The sequence below is a fragment of the Anomaloglossus baeobatrachus genome, chromosome 3, assembly GCF_048569485.1.
Source record: "Anomaloglossus baeobatrachus isolate aAnoBae1 chromosome 3, aAnoBae1.hap1, whole genome shotgun sequence".
NCBI classification, from domain to species: domain Eukaryota; kingdom Metazoa; phylum Chordata; class Amphibia; order Anura; family Aromobatidae; genus Anomaloglossus; species Anomaloglossus baeobatrachus.
Genome location: NC_134355.1, coordinates 584,862,884 through 584,886,887, shown reverse-complemented (window position 1 = coordinate 584,886,887; position 24,004 = coordinate 584,862,884). Strand labels below are relative to the sequence as shown.

Sequence of the window (24,004 nt, the reverse complement as noted above, 5' to 3'; positions counted from 1 at the left end):
AAGTGGGGGTGGGTCTTTGTTTCTGTATACCTGTACAGGAAGTAGAGGTGTGATTTTGTCTCTATACATGAACTGGGGTGAGTTTTTATCTCTGTTCAGAAAGTGCTTGTGGTCTTTATTGCTGTACAGTAAGTAGGTGTGGGTCTTTGTCTATGTACAGGAAATAGGTGTGGGTTTTAGTCATGTTAAAAAAAAGTGGGAGTGTTTTTTTTTCTTTGTACAGAAAGTGGGAATGGTTCTTTGTCTCTGTACAACAGTTGAAGATGGGTCTTTATCTCTCTGCTCCTGCTGGCCAGTATGTCAAACTATAAAGAGGCATAATAAAGGGACGGCCTTTTAGTTCAGGATAGTCAAGCCATTGAACAAGCCATTGAACAAGAGCAATGCATGTTGGTAGGTGAGGGGAATAAAAACACAGCACCTATAGTGCTAGCAGAATGCTCTTGAAGCAGAACTGTCCACTTAGGAAAAGAATACAAGAAACAGCTTGAGGTTCAAGATGATTGATGGACAAATTCATCACCCAAAAATAGTTTTAACGTTTTGGTGAATGCAGGTGGTAAAACCATGATAGTTACAGGTTTTATGTGAAAAGACAAGTGCACCTTAAATTCCTGGGTGTAGCATTTTAACCTAACACACAATGGATTAATTATACCACGATGGAAAAAAATATATTCAAGCAGAAAACTAACTTCACCTGTTAAAACAGCAAAAAGCATTGTACAAGTCTAGTTACAGTTTTCGGAATCAAGATGTTTACATTCTGGTTAATGTAAAAATTTAGAAAATCCTAGAAGTTTACGTTTTTCTCCACTGCATTGTAAACCGTGCCAATTCCCTGTATGTTGTTTTGTTGCTTTTACAAAGTCCCTGAAAGCTCTTTGGTTACTAATGATGGCAAGTGCCTTGATGACTGTCCATTGTACATGAGGGTGATAAGTTTGTTATGGATTTGTTATGGGCACAGTAATTCAGATATCCTATGTAAGAACTTACATCCTGGTTGGACATGTCCCAGTATGGCCTTTCTCCAAATGACATCACCTCCCACATGACAATGCCATAACTCCAAACATCACTGGCGGATGTGAACTTTCGGTAGGCGATGGCTTCTGGTGCTGTCCACCTCACAGGAATCTTTCCACCCTGGAACAAAACATAAAGCTCACTTCCATCAATTGTTGATTTAGTCATTCTCTATGTAGATTCTGAGAATTTGATAACCTACAGGTTCTGTTAAAACCATCCCACAAAAGGTACTGATACAATGTAAAATACAGACTACTGTTTGGAGATGACTTACTCTGCTCTATAATGTTGAATACACACATAGCAAAGGCAGCGACAGAAGAAGACCCCTGTGCAAGAATAGTATGTGGGCCTTTTGGAGTCCAATAGTTCATCATAATGATCCCCCATTATGGGATCCTTTGGAGATAGAAGTAGTTCCCTTACCTCTTGGGCCAGTGTGTGGCTGCAAAACTTGCAATAATCATATGTCCAACTCTGACATGTACGTTCAGCTGCACCAAATGTGCATGTATATGAAGGGAGAGAGATTAATGTCCAGTGACAAAAGACGCAACCTCAATGTCCCCAGAAGAAAGGACTCACTGCCATCCTCAGATTCTTAATTACTTATATTCGGTTAGACACATTATCTCCAAACTGTAGGTCTTCAGCTAACCTTTCAGGTAAGGGCTCTTTTCCACTTGTGTACCGCTTCCGATGCGAGAGCAGAAGAAGCAATATGCTAATGACCCTCTGCTGCGGTGTCAGCCAAGGGTCATGCAACTGTGATGCGATCTTGAGATCGCATAACATCGCATCACATCTACGGAGAAGAGGGAGGGAGCACTTTCTACCCATCTCCTTTATTGTCTGTGTCTGCGTGTGCAGTGCGATTTTACACACACGTGAGCCAAGACTCCGTGCAAAACGCAGCATGCTGTGATTGTACCGAGAGCCTGATTCGTGTGGAGAAAAAACAGGACAGAGGAAACTGTCTCATTGATTAACACTGGTGCGAGAGCAATCCGATTTTTTATTGGATCGCACTCGCATCAGGAAAAGAGCCCTAAGACAAAGACTTGCAGAATCCCAACAAATGGAGAGCTGCAGGTTGAAGACCACTGACCTAAACCAACCCAACTGCAACCCTACTGTCCAACTTTTCCAATTGTCTTAAAGCGGCGTCACACGCGCCGATATATCGTTCGATCGCATGAGCGATAGCACCCGCCCCCGTCGTTTGTGCGTCACGGGCAACTTTTTGCCCGTGGCGCACAAAGTCATTAAAACCCCGTCACACGTACTTACCTCCCTAACAACCTCGCTGCTGGCGGCGAACATCCTCTTCCTGAAGGGGAAGGGACGTTCGGCGTCACAGCGACATCACACAGTGGCCACCCAATAGAAGCAGAGGGGCGGAGATGAGCGGAACGTAACATCCCGCCAACCTCCTTCCTTCTGCACTGCCGGAGGCTGCAGGTAGGCTGAAGTTCATCGTTCCCGAGGTGTCACATGGAGCGACGTGTGCTTCCTCGGGAACGATGAACAACCGGCGCGCAGAAGGACGAACGATTTTATGAAAATGAGCGACGTGTCAATGAGCAACGATAAGGTGAGTATTTTTGCTCGTTAACAGTCGCTCGTAGCTACGATATGTCAAACGATGCCGGATGTGCGTCACTAACGACGTGACCCTGACGACATATCGCCCAATATATCATAGCATGTGACGCCGCCCTTAAGGCCACTTTACACACGTCGATTTATCGCGCGATCGCATGTGCGACGTGACACGCCCAGATCATATTTACGATTTGCCGGTATCGCTTATAAGTCATTTATTTGCGGTCACAGGTAACGATCTCAAAATCGACGCATCAGCGATCAATGATATATTGTTGGACCCAGTTGGTTGTTTGAATATTTTTCGATGTTGGCAGGGTGTCAAACGGAGCAATATGTTGGCTGCTTCCCCAAAACGAACAATTTTTTACAAATGAACGACGTGTCAACGATCCACGATTTTCATCCTATTTGCGATCGTTCAGAGTCGCTCGTAGGTGTCACATGCAATGACGTCGCAAACAATGCCGGATGTGCATCACAGAATCCGTGACCCCGACGACATATCGCCCGATAAATCGATGCATGTAACGGGCCCTTTAGTCTTTGCATAGTTCTTGCATCACACACATTAACAAGGAAACTCAATATGGAAAATATGAAGAAACATGGGTTTCCAATTGATTAGGTAATTACAGTGCATGGAACTGAAGAAGACCATGCATAAAATGTTAAAAAAAAAAAAAAAAATAAAGATAGTTACTTGGTTGGTAACATTGAAAAACAACATGCAAGTAAAGCTTAGAATCCTATTCTGTTATTCCAGAAAAAGGTAAAATCCAAAAAAAAGGCGGATGTATAGTATAATGTCCTCCATGATTTCCAAAAATAGAAATCTAAAAATCCCTGGATCGAATCTCAACTTTCGAAACCTAGTGCCAATAATTTTATACTCTTCATAAAAGGTATCTGGGCCTACATCTGGACTTTTATCTACAATCTTTCTGCACACCTAACCAAAGTGAAAGAAGAAAAATGCTAAGAATATTAATATTTTAATTAAAAAAATTGTGAACTATGTACAAAAACATCTACTAGTGTGTTTTATGGGATTAATGTTTCCTATTATGGTTTGGAATAGTTATAGAAGTTCCAATAGAGGTGCACAAGGAAGGACACTATGGACCATAATGAAGGATTAGGCATTGGGTGCCACAGGAGGTGAGGTGGCAACTCTCAGAAGCAAAAGGCAACTTTATTAATAGCGTTGCTTATTTCAAGGGCAGAGAAAAGCTTGACTTGGGGAAACGCATTTAATCTAGTGTGATAAAGACATCTCATTCAGGACCTCACCATATCTACTGGGCAATGAATTCTCCTCGGCATCTGACTAACACAAACTGAAAACTGCTTTATTCAATCATCACTTCCGAGAAATAAGCTATGCATTATGGATAGGGTTTAGATGGGATTACAGGATGCCAAAAAAGTAAAAGAAGGGGAGAACGAAAAAGAGGAACAAGGGAATATATAATGCTGACCAGATGTGAGCTGAGCTCAGAGACAAATCAGTTTCAGTTACCCAGGCCGTCTCCGATGTTTGTGGAGCAGAGATCTGGTATTATCCATTGTCAAATGAGGTTTGGATAGCTGGGTTCTTTTATACAAGAAAGATTTATTTCTAAGGCGCCAGCTATTTGGTTTTATTATTATTTATTCAGATAAAATGTCTCATAGATTTCTTCCAATTACTGGAAAAGCAGATAAGTCATCAATGCAGATATCCAACAAAACGGATTTATGATTGTATAGATCATTTCTTCTGTCTTTTTCTGCCAAGAATCCAGCTATAACAGTCACGTGCTAAAGTGCAACAACTGAAATGTGGGCTAACAATAAAAAACTGAAGGTTAGAATGGCCCGTAGTAAGCATTCAGTGAGCAGAACAGGCATATCTGGGCCCCGGGGTCTGATGAAGTCCCTATACCTAGTAAAACGATACCCGTATTATAAATGGCACATGGTAGGGTGAGGGGCTGTTACACAATTGTGCTTTAGGGACCTGGAGCTGCAAGTTACACCTCTGTTTCAGTAATTTCTGGTTGTGATATAAAAACATGGCAACAAAGGGGCATTAACACTACAAGATATTTGTGAAGGAGCATTGTTAAAAACACTCGTTTCACAATTATCTTGCTGTGTAAACTTACTGCCGATCAACCAGTGAACGAGCAAAACCCTCATCCATTGGGTGAAATTACATTTTGTTCAGGGTAAAAGATGTGTCACGTGGAGAATTTCACAAACTTTGCCGACTGTCATGGTGGCGTCAGGTTCTGTTGAAACTACAGATTCTGACACTCCACCTTATAGCTCTTCTGATGTCTGTGATCTACGCAGGCAGACTCAGATGGGACCTGCTGAGTGCTAATTCAGAGGCAAGTTAGCAGGAGTTAATTTATACTAGTCTGCTTGTTAGTCTCCTTTGATCACCTGATGTGGGGGGGGAAATCACCTCTGCTCCCCTCCTATGTATGCAGGCTGGGCTGGATCATTCCACCTATGCCAGCTATAGTTTTTCTTAGCTGGTCGGGGGAGGTGTGGTGATCTAGACAATCTGGTGTTATACCTGTTGCTGTGTGCAGTTGTGGAGCTAACCCTTGTTACCTTTTGTTTCTACCTTCCTACTCTTGGCTTTCTCTTGTGTCTGTCTTGGTCTATTCCTGTGTCTGTGCAGTGTGTAAGAGTTATGTTTTTCACTTGTCTGTACTTATCTGTTTACCATCTTTCTCCTGGGGCAAGGGCGGTATTAGTCTGGTATTTCTCAGGAGTATAGAAAAGCATGAGACTCTGGTATCTCCACCATTAGGAGTAATCTGGAGATGAGGGATTGCCTAGGGTCCACTACCGTAAGGAACAGCTTGGGAGCCTCCTATCCTTCACCATCCCAAAGTAACATTGTGACAAGATCATTGTTGTTAGCAGAGCATCTTCCAGTGTAAAAGACTAACTTTGTCGAGTACCATGGCAGCCTGTTCGCACTGACTGATCTAGTATACATTGGTCTGTAAGCACTGCTTGCTTTAGGCTGCCTGTGTAAACAGGCAATCAATCAACCACCGATCAGTAAAAGTTTACTGACTGGTGGTCATGTAGTGCATATATATAGTAATCTCCATGTTGTTTAAAAGGCCAAAAACTTTGAGCCACTTGTTTTCATTTAAAGCATCCCGTGATCATAAGTTAATCATAGGTCGGGTGTTGGTGGACCTCCACTGATCGGCAGTAAGCTAAGAAGAGACCCGGAAGCAGGTGTTCAGTTCCATCATACTGCCACCACAGGAGGAATTAAGTATTACACCTCTTCAAATGAGAATCTCAATCTGATTAATATGACAATTTGCAGTTTTTCAAAATGATATATGATATAATAATATATTTATTGAGAAATGTCACAGTAAAGATATCTCACCAAGGAACTGGTGTATGTTGGATCTGATGTGTCATCTTGAAGGTAACGAGAAAGCCCAAAGTCTGACACTTTGCAGACCAGGTTGCTGTTCACCAGGATATTCCTCGCTGCCAGGTCCCGATGTACATAATTCATTTCAGAGAGGTACTTCATGCCAGCTGCAATCCCTCGGAGCATGCCCACCAACTGGATGACTGTAAACTGACCATCATTTTGCTAAAGGAGATACAAAACATATTCTAATTAGGGGTCACCACAACATAATTACTGTAAGACACACTGACTAACTCTCTTGGAACGACTGTGAGGATCTCTGAATAAATGGACACCTCCCGGATGAGTTTATAAATCACCAGAATGCCATCATCCGCGCTACATACGGTTTCTCATGCCAAGCGAGCATCAACTTTAAAAGTTGTCAAGTACTGTATTCTTGCATTCCCACATAACATATACAAATATGAATAAAAAACAAGCAACATATCCGACATTACAGTCACAAAAATGATTTTGCACCCAGTTAACCCCTGTGATGAAATGGTCCTAACTCAAATATGGGCGGTCATGTAATATTTGGTGAGAATGAGCTACTTTTTGCATCAACTCTGAATTGTAGAATGGGGTCCTGAGCAGGAGAGACTAGTTGGCAGTAGATCTATCTTTTTTTTTTTTTTAAGAATGGAGGGCCAATGGTTTGATTACTTCATAACTGACTAGAAAATACACATACATAAGTCTGGAGAAAATGAGTTGCTAACCCCAGTGTGTATTATGCTGGCCATATTAAAGGGAATCTGTGAGTAGAATCAACCATGCTGAGCCATCTATATGGACATGTAGGACATAGAAAGTTGAATAACATGATACCTTGATGTCTGTGATCTGATGTCTAGTTTCAGAGATATCCACATAAAGGAGCTGTTCAAATGTATGGGTCCAGACATGGATCTTGTAATAATCATATCGATGTCCCTGTGCTGTCCTGCACCCTTCCCTGGCAGTGACATCAGTTCTTTCACCTGCCTGGCCATCCTGCAGAGTCCACCCCGTCTTTGGATCATGCTGCTGTCTCCCAGGGTTTGCACACACCTCAAAAGCCTCCTGGGAATGTCTGTAGGGTGCACGCACAGCCACGCCCATTTTTTTTAAGGGGCCAGCATGCCCTGACCCGGAAGTGCATTTCAGGTCAGCTGTGAGGTTTCAGGTATTTAAGGAACCTTCCCCTTAAGGAAAAAACCTGGGCAATGAGTTAGTTACGTTGCTAGTTCTCAGGTTCTTATTGCTGCTGTCGCTACTGCTGTTATTGTGCTACATTCTGCTGCTGATTCGTGTCTTTGTTTCAGTGCACTCCTAATCTGCTACTTCTCCTGCTACTACCATCTACGCTGGACGTCTACCACGATACCCACTGCCACAAGTATCCTCATCGGCCGCTGCCATCCATCCATTCCTCTATCCATTCTTACCGGACAAATCCACAATTCCACCTGATGCTGCTGTCACTACATCCAGAGCCTGTACTCTATCTGTGGCATCAGCTGCCGAGGTACCGCAGATCCCCTGGGGCTGCCCTCTGCCAGCTGCTTAGTGAAGACTCGGCGGCTGGTCCAGTTTGCTCTTCCAGGCATGTGAACGGTACCTTTGGTCCAGTGGACCCACTAATACCATGCTTGCCCCACAAGCATAATAGATCTGACTAAAAATCTGACTGCATAGTATACTATATCTTAAACGAAAGGAGGCATTACTAGTTTGAGACATGTAATGACTGACAGTCTGTTTTCCTGACCTACATGTCTCCAACTGGTAATGCCCCCTTTTCATTTAATATAAGTTCTGGAGTCAGATTCTCAGGGAGATATATGTCTGACTCTGACCCATATATCTGAACAGCTCATTTACATACTAAGAAAACATGGATTTCTCTGTAATAAGACATTGGATTGCAGAAATTACGATATAATTTTATTCAGCTTCCTATAATATAGACGACTTCGGAAGCTTGATCCCATCTCAGGGACGTCCCAATAATAGGTGTACAGGTTGCAATCACCCCAAGTCCCTAGAGCCTAAAATGCCCAAAAGGTCCCTTTGGCCCATAAAAAAGGCTATAAAGATTTGCAATAATTGGGGGCCCCGCTGGAGCTTTTGCATTGGGGCCCACAAGCTACGCCACTGATCCTACTGATTCCCTCTATATTCTTCAGCCATCGTAGAAACCACTTCACACAGAATACGACTTCTGATTTTGATACCATAGCTCTTTAAAATATAAGTTATTACTATCTGCAAATAGAAAAATAAACCCTTTTTTTCCAAGAATTGTAAATTGAAAATAATTCTCTGAGTATTCTGTGTTTACATAGACTTCTTCTATATGCCGCTCGGCTCTCAGAAACCTTTTCAGATACTGCTCTTTCTTTCTACCCGACAAACACCAAGGACTTCATATTCAATGCGGCTCATAAATATAAAAAACACACACACAGGAATGGCTGTATTAAAGCTGTATGTGAAATATAATAAGCTGGCTTTATTCCTTTCAATGCATATGCTTCTGTCAAACATGCAAGGGTGCCAGCCGGTCACAATACATCTGTAATGCTGCGGCAACCAAGCTGACAGCTCCCTTCATTAGAGGATAAAAAACATATTAGGTGTTATAACAAGGGTTGTACCCGCTAACTATCAAAATAGCAATTTCAGCGTATGGAACATATGCTTGTGGAATATCATCATTGATATGTAGTAAACACATTATAAGCATGTCTGGGTGCCACGCTGATACTGGTGCCAAACATGACCTCCTGCTCGGGTCAGAGCGGATTCTGTGCTTGTTCTTGTAGGAGAGAATACAAAGCACGTTTGGCAGGAAAATGGGAAAATTACTGAATATAAAAGTATATCCACTGAATATATATGTGATACTAGGTGAGCTACAAACATTACCTAGGTGCACAGTATTAGCGCTGTACTGTGCCGAGCCAGTAATGTTGGTGCCTCCTATATGTACAGTATTTATCTATGCCATTATTCCATATGTAAAGAGGTTGTCCACTACTTTTACATTGATGGCCTAACCTTAGGGGCACTTTGCACACTACGACATCGCAGCTGCGATGTCGGTGGGGTCAAATCGAAAGTGACGCACTTCCGGCTTCTCTCTCGACATCGTAGTGTGTAAAGCATTTTTGATACGATTAAGGAGCGCAAAAACGTCCAAATTGTATCATCGGTGTAGCGTCTGTCATTTCCATAATTTCGGAAGGACCGATGTTACGAAGTTGTTCCTCGTTCCAGCGGCATCACACATCGCTGTGTGTGAAGCCGCAGGAGCTAGGAACATCTCCTACCTGCGTCCTGCGGCTCACGCCGGCTATGCGGAAGGACGGAGGTGGGCGGGATATTTACATCCCGCTCATCTCCGCCCCTCCGCTTCTATTGGCCGCTTGCCGTGTGACGTCGCTATGACGCCGCACGACCTACCCCCTTAATAAGGAGGCGGTTCGCTGGCCAGAGCGACGTCGCAGGGCAGGTGAGTGCATGTGAAGCTGCCGTAGCGATAATGTTCGCTACGGCAGCTATCACCATGATATCGCAGCTGCGACGGGGGTGGGGACTATCGCGTTCAGCATCGTAAGCATCGGCTTGCAATGTCGTAGTATGCACAGTACCCCTTAGGATAGGTCATCAATGTCTGATGGGCCAGGGTCCGACACCCCGCACATCAGCTTTTCTCGGTCCTGGTGGTGGCAGCACACAGCCAGAAATGCTCAGTTCCGGCACTGCTCCGTATTCTGATAGTGGCCGCGGCCGGGTACTGCACATCCGCCTCCCATTGTAATTAATAGGAAGCGGATGTGCAGTATCCGGCTGCGGCCGCTATCTGAAGACAGAGCAGCACCAGAACTGGCATTTCTGGCTGCGTGCTGCGCCCGCCAGGACCGAGAACTGCTGATCGGCGGGGGTCCCAGGTGTTGGACCCTGGCCAATAAGAAAATTGATACAGAGAGTATAAGCCTGGCTTGACCACTATAGGTAGGTGCTATTGGGGAAAAAAATAATAATAAAATATAGAGTAAACCCTAGCACTCAAATGATAGACAATTAAAATAAATTTTGCAATTTTAAAAAACATTTTTTATTTGTTTTGATATTCTGCAAAAAGTGCACCAGAGTGAAAAGCAAAACATCCGACGTTTCGGCTGCTGGAGCCTTTTTCAAGGTGTTGCGTGGAAAATTGAATGCGAGCAACATGGGTCACAAACGGACTACCATCAAGAGTAGGTTGAGAGGTGCCCCACTTTTGCAGCTTGTCAAAATCGACCAATCGTCAGCAGATAAGGAGAAGGTCTATGAGCGGTGCACCTGTAGATGGAAGCCTGGAATAAAGGAAGAGTCCTTATGAAGCAGTGGTGGCTTCTATAGATAAGAAAATTGATGACGTTTCCTAAGGATAGGCCATCAATGTAAAAGAGGTGGACAACCCCTTTAAGTTGAATCTTAGGTCTCCTCCAGATACCCGAATAAAACACGTATATACTTCAAGTGCCTTGTTGCGAATTTTTGTCGATAAACCCGGGATGGGTCAAAAATACTAGGTGTCCCAAATTGTCTTCTTTATCCACCCCTAGGGTGAAAGACTGTACTGAATAAAAAATAGCATTTATTGAAAAAAAGAGGTTGTATTCCTGCGATGTCTGTGGGGTCAAATCGAAAGTGACGCGCATCTGGCGTCGCTGTCGATATCGGAGTGTGTAAATCGTTTTTGATACGATTAACGAGCGCAAAAGCGTTGAAATCGAATCATCGGTGTAGTGTAGTGTCGGTCATTTCCATAATGTCGCGGCAGCAACAGGTACGATGTTGTTCCTTGTTCCTGCGGCAGCATACATCGCTGTGTGAGAAGCCGCAGGAGCGAGGAACATCTCCTACCTGCGTCCCGCGGCTCACACCGGCTATGCGGAAGGACGGAGGTGGGTGGGATGTTTACGTCCCGCTCATCTCCGCCCCTCTGCTTCTATTGGCCGCCTGCCGTGTGACGTCACTGTGACGCCACACGACCCGCCTCCTTAGGAAGGAGGCGGTTCGCCGGCCAGAGCGACGTCGCAGGGCAGGTAAGTGCATGTGAAGCTGCCGTAGCGATAATGTTTTCTACGGCAGCTATCACAAGATATCGCAGCTGCGACAGGGGCGGGGACTATCGCGTTCGGCATCGCTACCATCGATTTGCGATGTTGTAGTATGCAAAGTACCCCTTAGTCTTCACTGTAGTGTCTTCAATAAAATGGCGCCAAAGATCGCAGTTTGCGCATGAGTGGACTCCGGCATCAATTTAATGAACAGATAATTACTGTGGCAATGCATACGTGCCGCCAACAACAGCAATTTTGGTGCGATATTCAAATAAAGAAAAGGGGATACGTCATAGACGACACTGGAGCGAAGAGTTTACAGCGAGGACCCGACCCACAAAGACCTACCCCCACCCGTCAATCAAAGTACTATGCATTTCTGCAACTTTGATTAAAGATATTTCAGCAACCAAGCATCGGATCTTTCTACATCAGGTATGCCTGCATTCAGCATCTTACTGCCTGTATGGCACCACCTTTACTTTAAATAGCAAAATCCTAGTGGTTGGTTCTCTTTAAAAGGGTTTTCTACTACTCAATTGGCAATTATTATTTTCCCCCATATCATATTACGAATAACCAGGTCTTCTAGGGCTCGTGTGACATTGCTATGTCATGACCCTGCAGTCAATCAGTGTTCAGTATTAGGTCCTTCACTCACTTACTTCAGACAAAAATGACATCTGGAAGCAGTAAAATCTGCTCTCTGACCTTCTCTGGATGCTAGTTACATCTGAAGGAAGTTAGAATGAAGTGGCCCATCATTACTGGACACTGATTATCTCACACGAGCCCCTGGAGGCCCACTGGATTTGCATCTGCACCATAGGTGAGTACACGCTTTTTCTATTAGAAATTGAGAAGCGGTGCTCCGACAAGTGGACAATGCCTTCATGGAAAAAAGATTTACAGGATCTTGGTTCAGCATTCAAGATAGTATTTTATGACTGCCAGACACTGCAAAACTCCTCATACCTGTCACCTCTTTTTGGTTAGTAGGCCCGGAGAAATGTCAAAAAAGCGTTAAGATCCAACCATGATGTAACACTAGATTTACTACTCAGTAAAGGTATCAGGGATGCCGCAGGTTGGAGAAGGTTTGCAGGGCACTGGTTCAGGACCCACAAACCTCCAATGGGGCTGATGGAACAAGATCCTATGAATCTATTTGTTTGCCTCTACAATCCATATTTGTGAGAGGTCCAGGATTGGGCCTGCATTAGTGATGAGTGAGCACTACCATGCTGGGTGCTCGGTACTCGTAACAGTTGGACGCTCGGACGGGCTCAACTCTGGTACCAAGTGTAATGGATGTCAATGAAGAACTCAAGTATTTTTCTGGAAGTTCTTCTGGAAAAATGCTTGTTCCCCATTGACTTTCATTGTACTCAGTACTCGAAATGAGCCTGTCTGAGCGTCTGACTGCTCGTTATGCGTACCGAGTACCAAAACATCCACGCATTGTAGCGCTCGCTCATCACCATATTGTGCCATCCCTGTATCAACAGTGTAGCTGTGAGTTGCTGTTCTAAAGCTGGAAATTTACAGTATTCCTATACGAGAGGATATATACAGAGGCAGTATATTATGTATGCATTTTAATGAGGTCTCTCTATAGAGCACACGCACCAGCTCCCAGCTAATATTTCTCACTAATCGCCACTGACACAGGTATAATCATACCACATGTACTCGACATATAGAGGCAAATGAAGAAAAATCTCTACGCGGTGAAAGTTTGATGACACAGACAGAAAACCCCAACACACGACCCATCCGCAGCCCTGTGCGGTGCTTGTACCGTAATATACAAGGTTCATTCTCAGACACAGGAGGCCCCGGTGGATTGGATCCTATAACCTACTTTCAGGAGTTACCAAGGTTCCAATTAATGTCCCTATTTTTATCCGGAGGCTGAAACAAGATTTTTTTTTTAGGTCATCTGCAGCGAGCATTTGGCTGGTGCTTCATCTTTACAATCACACTGCATCGTCTCCTGACAACTTCATCAATATCGCAGAATCCCGGCCAGTATACATCAATGTATGATACCGCGAATATCCATCAGTCTGGTATGAAGCGCACAATAGAGGAAGATGTCTGATCGAAAACACGTGCACCTATTGTTCAGTATTGCTTCCAAATTAGAGTAAAGGCAACGTATCGCCTTTTCATTTTTTTAGATACTAAAATTTTTTTTTATTATTTGTTTTAAAATACTGACTTTTTTTTTTTAATTCTACTACATGATTTCTATGGTGTTCAGCCGTCTGAACCAGAAAACTACTCATTGACATCTATGGTCTGGTGCTGTGGGAATGTTCCGTGGCAGTGGTCACGTGGCAGGGGGAGCTTTCCTCATCACATATTTTTTGTAGTGGATTCTGTGTTTTGCATTTATATTCAGTCTTTATATGAGCTATATTAAAAGGATTCTTTCATCTGAAACAAAATTTCTGTCACCAGGTTTTTAGCTACCTAATCTGAATGCAGCATAATGAAGAGACAGAGACCCTGATTCCAGTGATGTGTCACTTACTGAGCTGCTTACTGTAGTTTTGATAAAAAAAATCACTGTTTTAATCAGCAGGAGCTTATCACTAGAGGACTAGTAAACTTGTTGCCATGTAGTCCTCCCTATTCATAAGCTCTGTATAACCCCTGCACCACCACTAATTGACAGTTTTCTGCCTATGCACAGCATAGACAGAAAGCTGTCAATCAGTGGTGTAGGCGGGGTTATAGAGAGCTTAGCATTTAGAGCACTTGGTAGAGCTCATGAAAGAGGAAAGAAAATTCCAGCATCAGGCGTCTCTTCATTAAAATCTTCAATATTTTATTTCTATGTGAAGATTAAAAAATTAATGTGGGGACGAAGCCCCCAAACGCCACTTATCCTTTTCCCTGCTCCTGCTTACTTAGTAGAGGTGCAGCAGATAAAAGAGTGATTTTATCAAAACTGCAGCAAGCAGCCCAGTAAGTGACACATCGTTGGAATCAGGGTCTCTGCCCCTACATCAAGCCGCTCTCAGACAGGGTAGCAAAAATCTGGTGGCAGATTCCCTTTAAATGGGGTACAACTGAAAAGTAGTTGTAAAAAGTAAGCTACTTTGCAATTTACCTCTAAAAATCCTCTCTGATCTCAAAAATGGAGAAATGTTTCATTCTATAGTTTACTGCCTGTTGTTTAGGTCACTGGCCAATGCTGCAGTTTCAGGGGTGGTCGGTCTCCTATGTAAGGAGCTCAAGCTTACGAGCACAGATCTGAAGTGAGCCGGATCGTTCCTCCAATGCTGCGGAGGTAAAGCGGCGCCTGCTACCAGAACTGGAGAGCTTGCAGTCAGTGGCAGCGCCTCAGCCACGCCTCTGGTCCACATATGAGTCAAAACCTATCAAATCTAATCCTGCCTGTGATAATATTGACACGACCACTGAAAAGTGATCTCTATGAAACGGGATGTGTCAGCCTTTTGCCCACACTATCTCTGAAGGTGGCTTTGCATTCTATTTTCGCTATGTATATTAGATAACTGCCAGCGTCTGGCTGCTTACCCGAAGGAAAGAGTCCAGGGCTCCATTTTCCATGAACTCTGTAATGATCATAACCGGTCGGCTCTTGGTGACCACGCCTTCCAGACGGATGATATTCGGATGGTCAAACTGGCCCATGATACTTGCTTCACTCAGAAAGTCGCGTCTTTGCTTCTCTGAGTATCCAGCCTTGAGAGTTTTAATGGCAACATAGATTTCCCTTTTTCCGGGGAGCTTTAGACGGCCCTTGTACACCTCTCCGAATTCTCCTGAAAGTCAAGGAAAATTGGTAATGTGAATTTGTTCTGTATTACGCTATCGATTCATGGTGACATTTCCTAAAATTACAAGTTATTGCCGCAGTCCCTCAACCTCAACATTTTCCTATGGGAAAACGAGGAAGGCCCTAAGCTAAATTCCTCCAATTGGTGCTACACTACTCCCCCATACTGGATAGAGATCTCATAACGGATACATTTCTATAAGGTATTATATTCTCAAAGCTCCATATTTTAGTCAGTATATAAATAAGGTATTAAATGTAATATCTAACCTGCCCCGATGACTTCCTCAATCTTCACAAAGGAGACATCGATTTCCTTAGCAAACTCTCTCACAGCCTCATTGGGATCTTCATACGTAAAGGGGTCAATGTAAATTTTCATCCCTGGGGAACCTGCAGGCAAAAGAGCAAAAGATCAAAAGGACGAACAGATACAACAATACTTTATCAAACTACAAGCTATTTACTTGCCGATAAATTGATCCTTTCAAATGGAATTAGGCCTAGAAGACTTCCCCAAGGCCAATGTGGTCAGCACAGATCATCCATGGACTGTGACAGGTACAAACATGGATGCTACGAGTGGCCTTTTTGATGATGAACATATTGACAGTATTTTTGAAAGGACAGCATGGGGAACTTATTGTTCTTTTTTTTATATGGTTTATCAGCAATATGAATGAAGAAGTAGTTTCTAAAGCGGGCTTTACACGCTACGATATATCTAACGAGATGTCAGCGGGGTCACGTCGTAAGTGATGCACGTCCACCATTGTTAGTGATATCGTAGTGTGTGACAGCTACGTGCGATGGTGAACGAGCAGAAATACTCACCTTCTCTTTCATCGTTGACACGTTGCTCATTTTCAAAAAAATCGAACGTCCAGATGTTCATTGTTCCCGAGGCAGCACACATTGCTCCGTGTGAGAACCCGGGAAAGATGAACTGCAGCTTACCTGCGTCCACCGGCAATGCTGAAGGAAGGAGGTGGGCGGGATGTTACGTCCCGCTCATCTCCGCCCCTCCGCTTCTATTGGCCGGCCGTTGTGTGACGTTGCTGTGACGCCGAACGTCCCTCCCCCTTCAGGAAGTGGATGTTCTTCGCCCACAGCGAGGTTGTTTGGAAGGTAAGTACGTGTGACGGGGGGTTACAGCATTGTGCGACACGGGTAAAATATTGCCCGTGCCGCACAAACGATGGGGGTGGGTGCGATCGCAAATGCGATCGCACGAGAAATCGACACATGTAAAGCAGCCTTTAGAATGTCTGATGGACTAGTCAATGGAGTCAGAAGGTCTAAATAATCAGGTTGCCACTATAGGCATGCAAAAGACTGGTGTGAACCCTTGACATTAGAGGAAAGTTGGCAGAATCTGTTGATTTGGGGAAAAGCAGCCACTGATCTGATTTACAGTTAGGTCCAGAAATATTTGGACAGTGACACAAGTTTTGTTAGTTTAGCTGTTTACAAAAACATGTTCAGAAATACAATTATATATATAATATGGGCTGAAAGTGCACACTCCCAGCTGCAATATGAGAGTTTTCACATCCAAATCGGAGAAAGGGTTTAGGAATCATAGCTCTGTAATGCATAGCCTCCTCTTTTTCAAGGGACCAAAAGTAATTGGACAAGGGACTCTAAGGGCTGCAATTAACTCTGAAGGCGTCTCCCTCGTTAACTTGTAATCAATAAAGTAGTTAAAAGGTCTGGGGTTGATTACAGGTGTGTGGTTTTGCATTTGGAAGCTGTTGCTGTGACCAGACAACATGCGGTCTAAGGAACTCTCAATTGAGGTGAAGCAGAACATCCTGAGGCTGAAAAAAAAGAAAAAAATCCATCAGAGAGATAGCAGACATGCTTGGAGTAGCAAAATCAACAGTCGGGTACATTCTGAGAAAAAAGCAATTGACTGGTGAGCTTGGGAACTCAAAAAGGCCTGGGCGTCCACGGATGACAACAGTGGTGGAAGATCGCCGCATACTTTCTTTGGTGAAGAAGAACCCATTCACAACATCAACTGAAGTCCAGAACACTCTCAGTGAAGTAGGTGTATCTGTCTCTAAGTGAACAGTAAAGAGAAGACTCCATGAAAGTAAATACAAAGGGTTCACATCTAGATGCAAACCATTCATCAATTCCAAAAATAGACAGGCCAGAGTTAAATTTGCTGAAAAACACCTCATGAAGCCAGCTCAGTTCTGGAAAAGTATTCTATGGACAGATGAGACAAAGATCAACCTGTACCAGAATGATGGGAAGAAAAAAGTTTGGAGAAGAAAGGGAACGGCACATGATCCAAGGCACACCACATCCTCTGTAAAACATGGTGGAGGCAACGTGATGGCATGGGCATGCATGGCTTTCAATGGCACTGGGTCACTTGTGTTTATTGATGACATAACAGCAGACAAGAGTAGCCGGATGAATTCTGAAGTGTACCGGGATATACTTTCAGCCCAGATTCAGCCAAATGCCGCAAAGTTGATCGGACGGCGCTTCATAGTACAGATGGACAATAACCCCAAGCATACAGCCAAAGCTACCCAGGAGTTCATGAGTGCAAAAAAGTGGAACATTCTGCAATGGCCAAGTCAATCACCAGATCTTAACCCAATTGAGCATGCATTTCACTTGCTCAAATCCAGACTTAAGACGGAAAGACCCACAAACAAGCAAGACCTGAAGGCTGCGGCTGTAAAGGCCTGGCAAAGCATTAAGAAGGAGGAAACCCAGCGTTTGGTGATGTCCATGGGTTCCAGACTTAAGGCAGTGATTGCCTCCAAAGGATTCGCAACAAAATATTGAAAATAAAAATTTTTTTTTTGGGTTTGGTTTATTTGTCCAATTACTTTTGACCTCCTAAAATGTGGAGTGTTTGTAAAGAAATGTGTACAATTCCTACAATTTCTATCAGATATTTTTGTTCAAACCTTCAAATTAAACGTTACAATCTGCACTTGAATTCTGTTGTAGAAGTTTCATTTCAAATCCAATGTGGTGGCATGCAGAGCCCAACTCGCGAAAATTGTGTCACTGTCCAAATATTTCTGGACCTAACTGTATGTGGTGACCTGCTGACTAATTATATCATAGTATATTCTATTTATGTTCTATTTATTATTATAAATATAGGGGACAGGAGAAATGAAAGCTGGAATTTTAATGCCAATCCTTTTGTTTTCAGGAGAGGTAAGTTACCTCTGGAGAAGAATTCTTCCTTTTCCCCATTGAAAAACACATAAGAAAATTGTCAGAGCCGAACACTCATATTTACGGGGGAGTCATCGGGAGAGACAGCTGGCGGCTGAATGAACATTAGTTCATGTTTATGGCTAGCTTTATTCTGTATAGGGATCAATAGAATAATCTTTAGGTGGCCATACACATTAGTCATGCACATTAGAATAAAGTTTATCAAAATCTTTTCATCAGATATCAACTAAGCTATGAAAGATTTCACTGAAAGCGAATTATCAGAACCTTCCTTGAAAGGTCATTTCTCCATCATTCCCATTGAACATTTACGACCTGTTCAAACTACTGTAATGTTGTAATGTATATGGCTGCTAGAGTCAAGATTCACTAGAGGCAAGATACATCAGTAATGCGAGACTGGGTGGAATGCTACCAAAAAGCTTTGGGGTCCTTCAACAATATGAGACCAGCTCGGAAGAATGTCACCATCAAGCCTTGGCTTCCTTGATGCAGTGTGAGACTAGGCAAATGGGATATCACCATATCAAGCTTTGTCATTCTTCAATCATTGTTAGAATCGGCAGGAAGAATGCCACCATCAAACTTTGTCTTCCTTCATTCAGTATGATACCGGGCATGTGAAATGCCCTTATTAAGCCATTAAGCCTTGTCTTCCTTCATTCAATGTGAGACCGGGCAGGTAGAATACCACCATCAACCCTTGTCTTCATCCATTCATTCATTCATTCATTCATTTAGTGTGACACCAAGGAGGTTGAAAACCACCACCGAGCCTTGTCTTCCTTCATTCGGTGTGACATCGGGCAGGTAGAATAGCACTACTAAACCTTGTCTTCCTTTATTCAGTGTGCAACTAGAGGTACCCTAAAGATTGCTAAAACTTAAATTTTATTCCTACATTCTTAAGCATATTAACCCTATGCTGATTCAGAGTATAGATTGAGGTTTCAGTGTTTGTCCTTCATTCACTGTGACACCGAGTAGGTGGAATGCCACCAGCAAGCCTCGCCTTTCTTTATTCAGTGTGACACTGGGCAGGTAAAATGCCAACACCAAGCCTTGTCTTCCTTTATTCAGTGTCACACTGGGCAGGTAAAATGCCACCACCAAGCCTTGTCTTTCTTTATTCAGTGTGACACTGGGCAGGTAGAATACCACCACCAAGCCATGTCTTCCGTCATTCAGTGGGACATTGGCAGGTAGAATGTCACCACCAAGACTTGTCTTCCGTCATTCAGTGGGACATTGGCAGGTAGAATGTCACCACCAAGACTTGTCTTCCGTCATTCAGTGGGACATCGGCAGGTAGAATGTCACCACCAAGACTTGTCTTCCGTCATTCAGTGGGACATTGGCAGGTAGAATGCCACCACCAAGACTTGTCTTCTTTCATCCAGTGTGACTCCGGCAGGTAGAATGCCACCATCAAGTCTTGTCTTAATTTATTCAGTGTGACACGGGGCAAGTGGAATGCCACCATCAAGCCTTGTCTTCATTCAGTGTGAGACAAGGCAGGTAGAATGCCATCAACCTTCGCTTCCTCCAATTAGTGTTAGATGAATTTACATTATGTACGTATATATACTATATATATATATATATATATATATATATATATATATTCACATAAATATACTATATTTATATCAGGTATTTTAACGTACGTTCTCATTGCTTGTACCTTACTCTTGACATCCGTCTTTTTTTCTCACTGACTGGTGCAAGAGAAGATTACGAGTGGGCCAGGCATCTCAAGCTGTCTCTGCCTTGTATCTGTCCACCTCTACATCTATCATTTCCTGGGCTATGACAATCTTTCACAGACCAGGATTAAATCTTCTTGTCCAGGATATGAGGAAATGAAGACTTGATACGGTATCTCTTCCCTTGCTCCCCCTCCCTTCCCTACAGGTTTATCTTACCATGTGCGTCAGTATCTCTATAGAGCCATCACTGCTCACCTTACTCGCCTCTCAACACCGGCTCACCCCTCACCGGTTCTCTGCCCTGTGTCTCTTAACAGGAATCTAGTTTTCGTTTCCTCAATCCTTCATCCTCACCCACCCCCTCTCTGGCTTTATCTTCATTTTATAATGAAATCATCATTCCATTATGCTCACACTTTATCATTGTGTCCTGGGGTGACGGAACCTTTGTTTCCCCCCTATCCTAGGTTCTTGGTGCACCGCCATCAATAAAATGCACTTTGAAAAAAAAAATAAAAATTCAATTTGGATTTCTCTATTTGGCTTCCAGGAAGTCATTGGCATTTCAGTATCAACGCGATCATTTGTTTTTTCGCAGCCTAAGATGATAGCAACGCATTGCAGAAGGAGGTTATTCTTTCTGATCTTTATGGGTTAAATAATTTTCACCCTGACTGCAGCCAAGAAGCTTTCTGGTGAAAGGACAGACATCCTTTTAGTGGTTTTCTACAGCGTGCAGGCCGCCGCAAACAGATTGCTTAATAGGAAATACATTTATTTGCCTAAATGGCACTTGGGCGCAAGCTGGCAAATGACATTTCCCTTTCTAGCCTGGAAGAACCCTTCTTTATGCATGTAATTCAATAAGATAAAGTGAAAAGACAACCTCAGCATTGTGCACAGTCGTGTACGACATAACCGCTGAATGGCTGCAGGTCAGCTGAATAGATCATCCCTATTATTCTTATTTATTCGCCATTAAAAAAACAAACATGTTGTTAGATAATGTACATTTGGGGAAATAAGTACTTGCTGATTTTGTAAGTTTGCCCACTGACAGTAGTGGATAGCAAGGTGGCTCAGTGGTTAGCATTGGTATTTTGAAGCATTGAGGTCCTGGTAAGGACTACTCTAAGGGATTCTTTCAGTAGTGGATAGCACGGTGGCTCACTGGTTAGCACTGGTATTTTGCAGCATTGGGGTCCTGGTAAGGTCTACTATAAGGGTTTCTGTGATGACACCAAACCACTAGGTGTCACCAGGCACACTAGTGGAGTGGATCTTCCGGGTTTGTACACTAGGTGTCACTAGACACACCTAGTGAGGGGCAGCCAAAACAAGCCAGGGGTCAAGAGCCAGGAGATAACGTAAATGACAAAAGAAACGAGCAGAGCCTGAGTCAGAGGACAAGCTGGGGTCGGTAAACAGAGAGGTCATGTAAGTACAAGGGAGCGAGCAGAGCCGGAGTCAGGGAACAAGCCGAGGTCACTAAGTCAGGGAATCAAGTCAGTAGATAAGAATATGGGAGGGGAACAGCGGAACTAGGTAGCAGGACAAGATCAGGTCAGACACTTATGGAGCCAGAGATGTGCACTACAAAACAGGAATCATCACTGTCAACATTCCTGGTGAAACAGCTCCCAGATAAAGAAGAGCAATCACCCGAAATGAGGCTCCAAAGAACAGACCCCTCCCACACCAAACAGGACTCGACCAGGAACCGGGTGAAAATGCGAGGCCCAGCATAGGCTCTGCAAGAGAGCAGAGCACCGCTGAGCAGAATCATGACAGTTTCATTCAGTAGTAGCTCAGTGGTTAGCGCTGGTATCTTGCAGCATTGGAGTCCTGGTAAGGTCTACTCTAAGGGTTTCATTCAGTAGTGGGCAGCATGGTGGCTCAGTGGTTAGCACTGTTGCTGTACCAAGGATAACATCTGCAAAGAGTTTCTATAGGGGGCTTTACACGCTACAATATCGTTAATGTTTTATCGTCGGAGTCACGTCGTTACTGACGCACATCCAGCGTCATTAATGATATTGCAGTATGTGACACTTATATGCGAGCTAAAAAGATCGCAAACGCGGCCAAAATCGTTTGCCGCGGAAAGTTCGTGCTAAAACAAAAAATCGATTACCTCTCATTAGCGAGGTCGTTCGTCGTTCCTGCGGCAGCACACATCGCTGTGTGTGACACCACAGGAGCGAGGAACATCTCCTTACCTGCCTCCACCAGCAATGCGGAAGGAAGGAGGTGGGCGGAATGTTACATCCCGCTCACCTCCGCCCCTCCACTTCTATTGGCTGCCAGCCGTGTGATGTCGCTGTGACGCCGCACGACCCGCCCCCTTAGAAAGGAGGCGGATCGCCGGTTAGAGCGACACCGCAGGGCAGGTAAGCCGTGTGACGGGGGAGCGTGATTTTGTGTGCGACGGGCAGCGATATGCCCGTGTCGCACAAACGATGGGGGCGGGTACACATGCTAGCGATATCGTTACCGATATCGCTAGCGTGTAAAGCCCCCTTATGTGCTCCTCATATTTGTGTGGGGTTGCCTGGTTTCTCCCACCCTCCAAAGACATAGTGATAGGAAATTTAGACAGTGAGCCCCAATGGTGACTATGAAGATGAAAGTACTGTAGGAGATGACAGCACACTATATATATATATATATATATATATATATATATATCATAAGTAATATAAATATTAGAGCTGAAACAAAGATTTTATAGCTAGATAGCAGAGGTGATGGGAATCAATTTGTGGGACCCATCAGTAATCTGTGACCATTGTATGAGAGACCTGAGAACCGGCATCCGCAGTTTTTCTGATTACGGCCCGGTGTAACATCATCTACTGTAACATATTGGTAGACAGTCTGAGAACGGCTCTGCCTTTTTGAGCCGGATCATTGCTGTCCCTATTATTTGGATTGTATACAAGAGGTTTTGGTGTATATACTGTATATCCATGTCTCTGCCTTCATTGCCCCTTTTGGTGGTCACCTGTGTCTCCTCTGTGGTCAGGATATCCACCGTATCTCTGCATTTCCAGCAGGTTTAATATGAGAATGTGGGACACTGTGCACTGAGACTGACAGATTGGGGACAGGCAGTGTTATGTAGGCTCCAACCTGCAGCCCGGCTATTATTTACTCTGTCATAAGAAACCGATTAGCAGATAAATGAAGGCACAACTCTACCAAGAAATCAAGATTCATCACATGTGACAAGGGCCTGTGATTGGAGGCCATAGCAAAGGTGAGAGCGAGCAGCTGCAGCTACTGAGTGATGTGCAATGGGAGCCGGCGACGATAAGAAGTGATGAGAAAGGGAAAAATAGAGGGGAGGATGGGAAACGGAGGACGTCATGAAAAGCTAAGAAAGAGCATAGTCCTGGAAGGAGAATAGAAAGATAATGAGATCATTCTGGAGATCTGTGCTTCCACCACTGCTTTATATCCAAAGGCAAATACAAGACGTATATTCCACGTTTTAGAGGTTATTAAAAGATAAGTAAAAAAAAAAATACCGGTAGATAAATAAAAAAAAATCTTTAAAACTGGAGTAGTATTTATTTTTTCCTTTCTAATATAACCTGTATTTATAAAATTCCCAAAAATCTAAAGAAATAAAAAACTTTACACCAGAAATGTAAAAATGCCCATATATATGGTGGGAGTTCTCCCTAAGATATTAGCATCCTTTTCTTGCAGGTACCGTATGTGACTAATCACTTAAGACTAAAGCGGGCTTTACACACTGCGATATTGGTCCCGATATCGCCAGCGTGGGTACCCGCCCCCATCTGTTGCGCGACACGGGCAAATCGCTGCCCATGCCGCACAACATCGCCCAGACCCGTCACACATACTTACCTGCCCGGCGACGTCGCTGTGACCGGTAAACCGCCTCCTTTCTAAGGGGGCGTCACAGCGACGACACTGAGCGGCCACCCAATAGCAGCGGAGGGGCGGAGCTGAGCGGGACGTAACATCCCGCCCACCTCCTTCCTTCCGCATTGCGGCCGGGAGGCAGGTAAGGAGAGCTTCCTCGTTCCTGCGGTGTCACACGGAGTGA

At 43.9% G+C, this 24,004-nt stretch overlaps 1 protein-coding gene across 2 annotated transcripts in view; it reads right to left on the bottom strand.

The window, feature by feature from the left end:
- EPHB1 (EPH receptor B1) overlaps positions 1-24,004 on the bottom strand; it is a 598,641-nt gene that overhangs the window by 103,798 nt on the left and 470,839 nt on the right. For both annotated transcript variants that reach the window (XR_012751721.1, XM_075341011.1), the window contains exons 10-13: positions 15,269-15,391; positions 14,737-14,984; positions 6,050-6,265; positions 1,000-1,149 (exon numbers count right to left, since the gene is read on the bottom strand). Coding sequence is in view for 1 of the 2 variants with exons in the window: in XM_075341011.1 (XP_075197126.1) it covers positions 1,000-1,149; positions 6,050-6,265; positions 14,737-14,984; positions 15,269-15,391 (737 nt within the window). In the remaining variant the exon portion in view is untranslated. The remainder of the gene's footprint in view (positions 1-999; positions 1,150-6,049; positions 6,266-14,736; positions 14,985-15,268; positions 15,392-24,004) is intronic.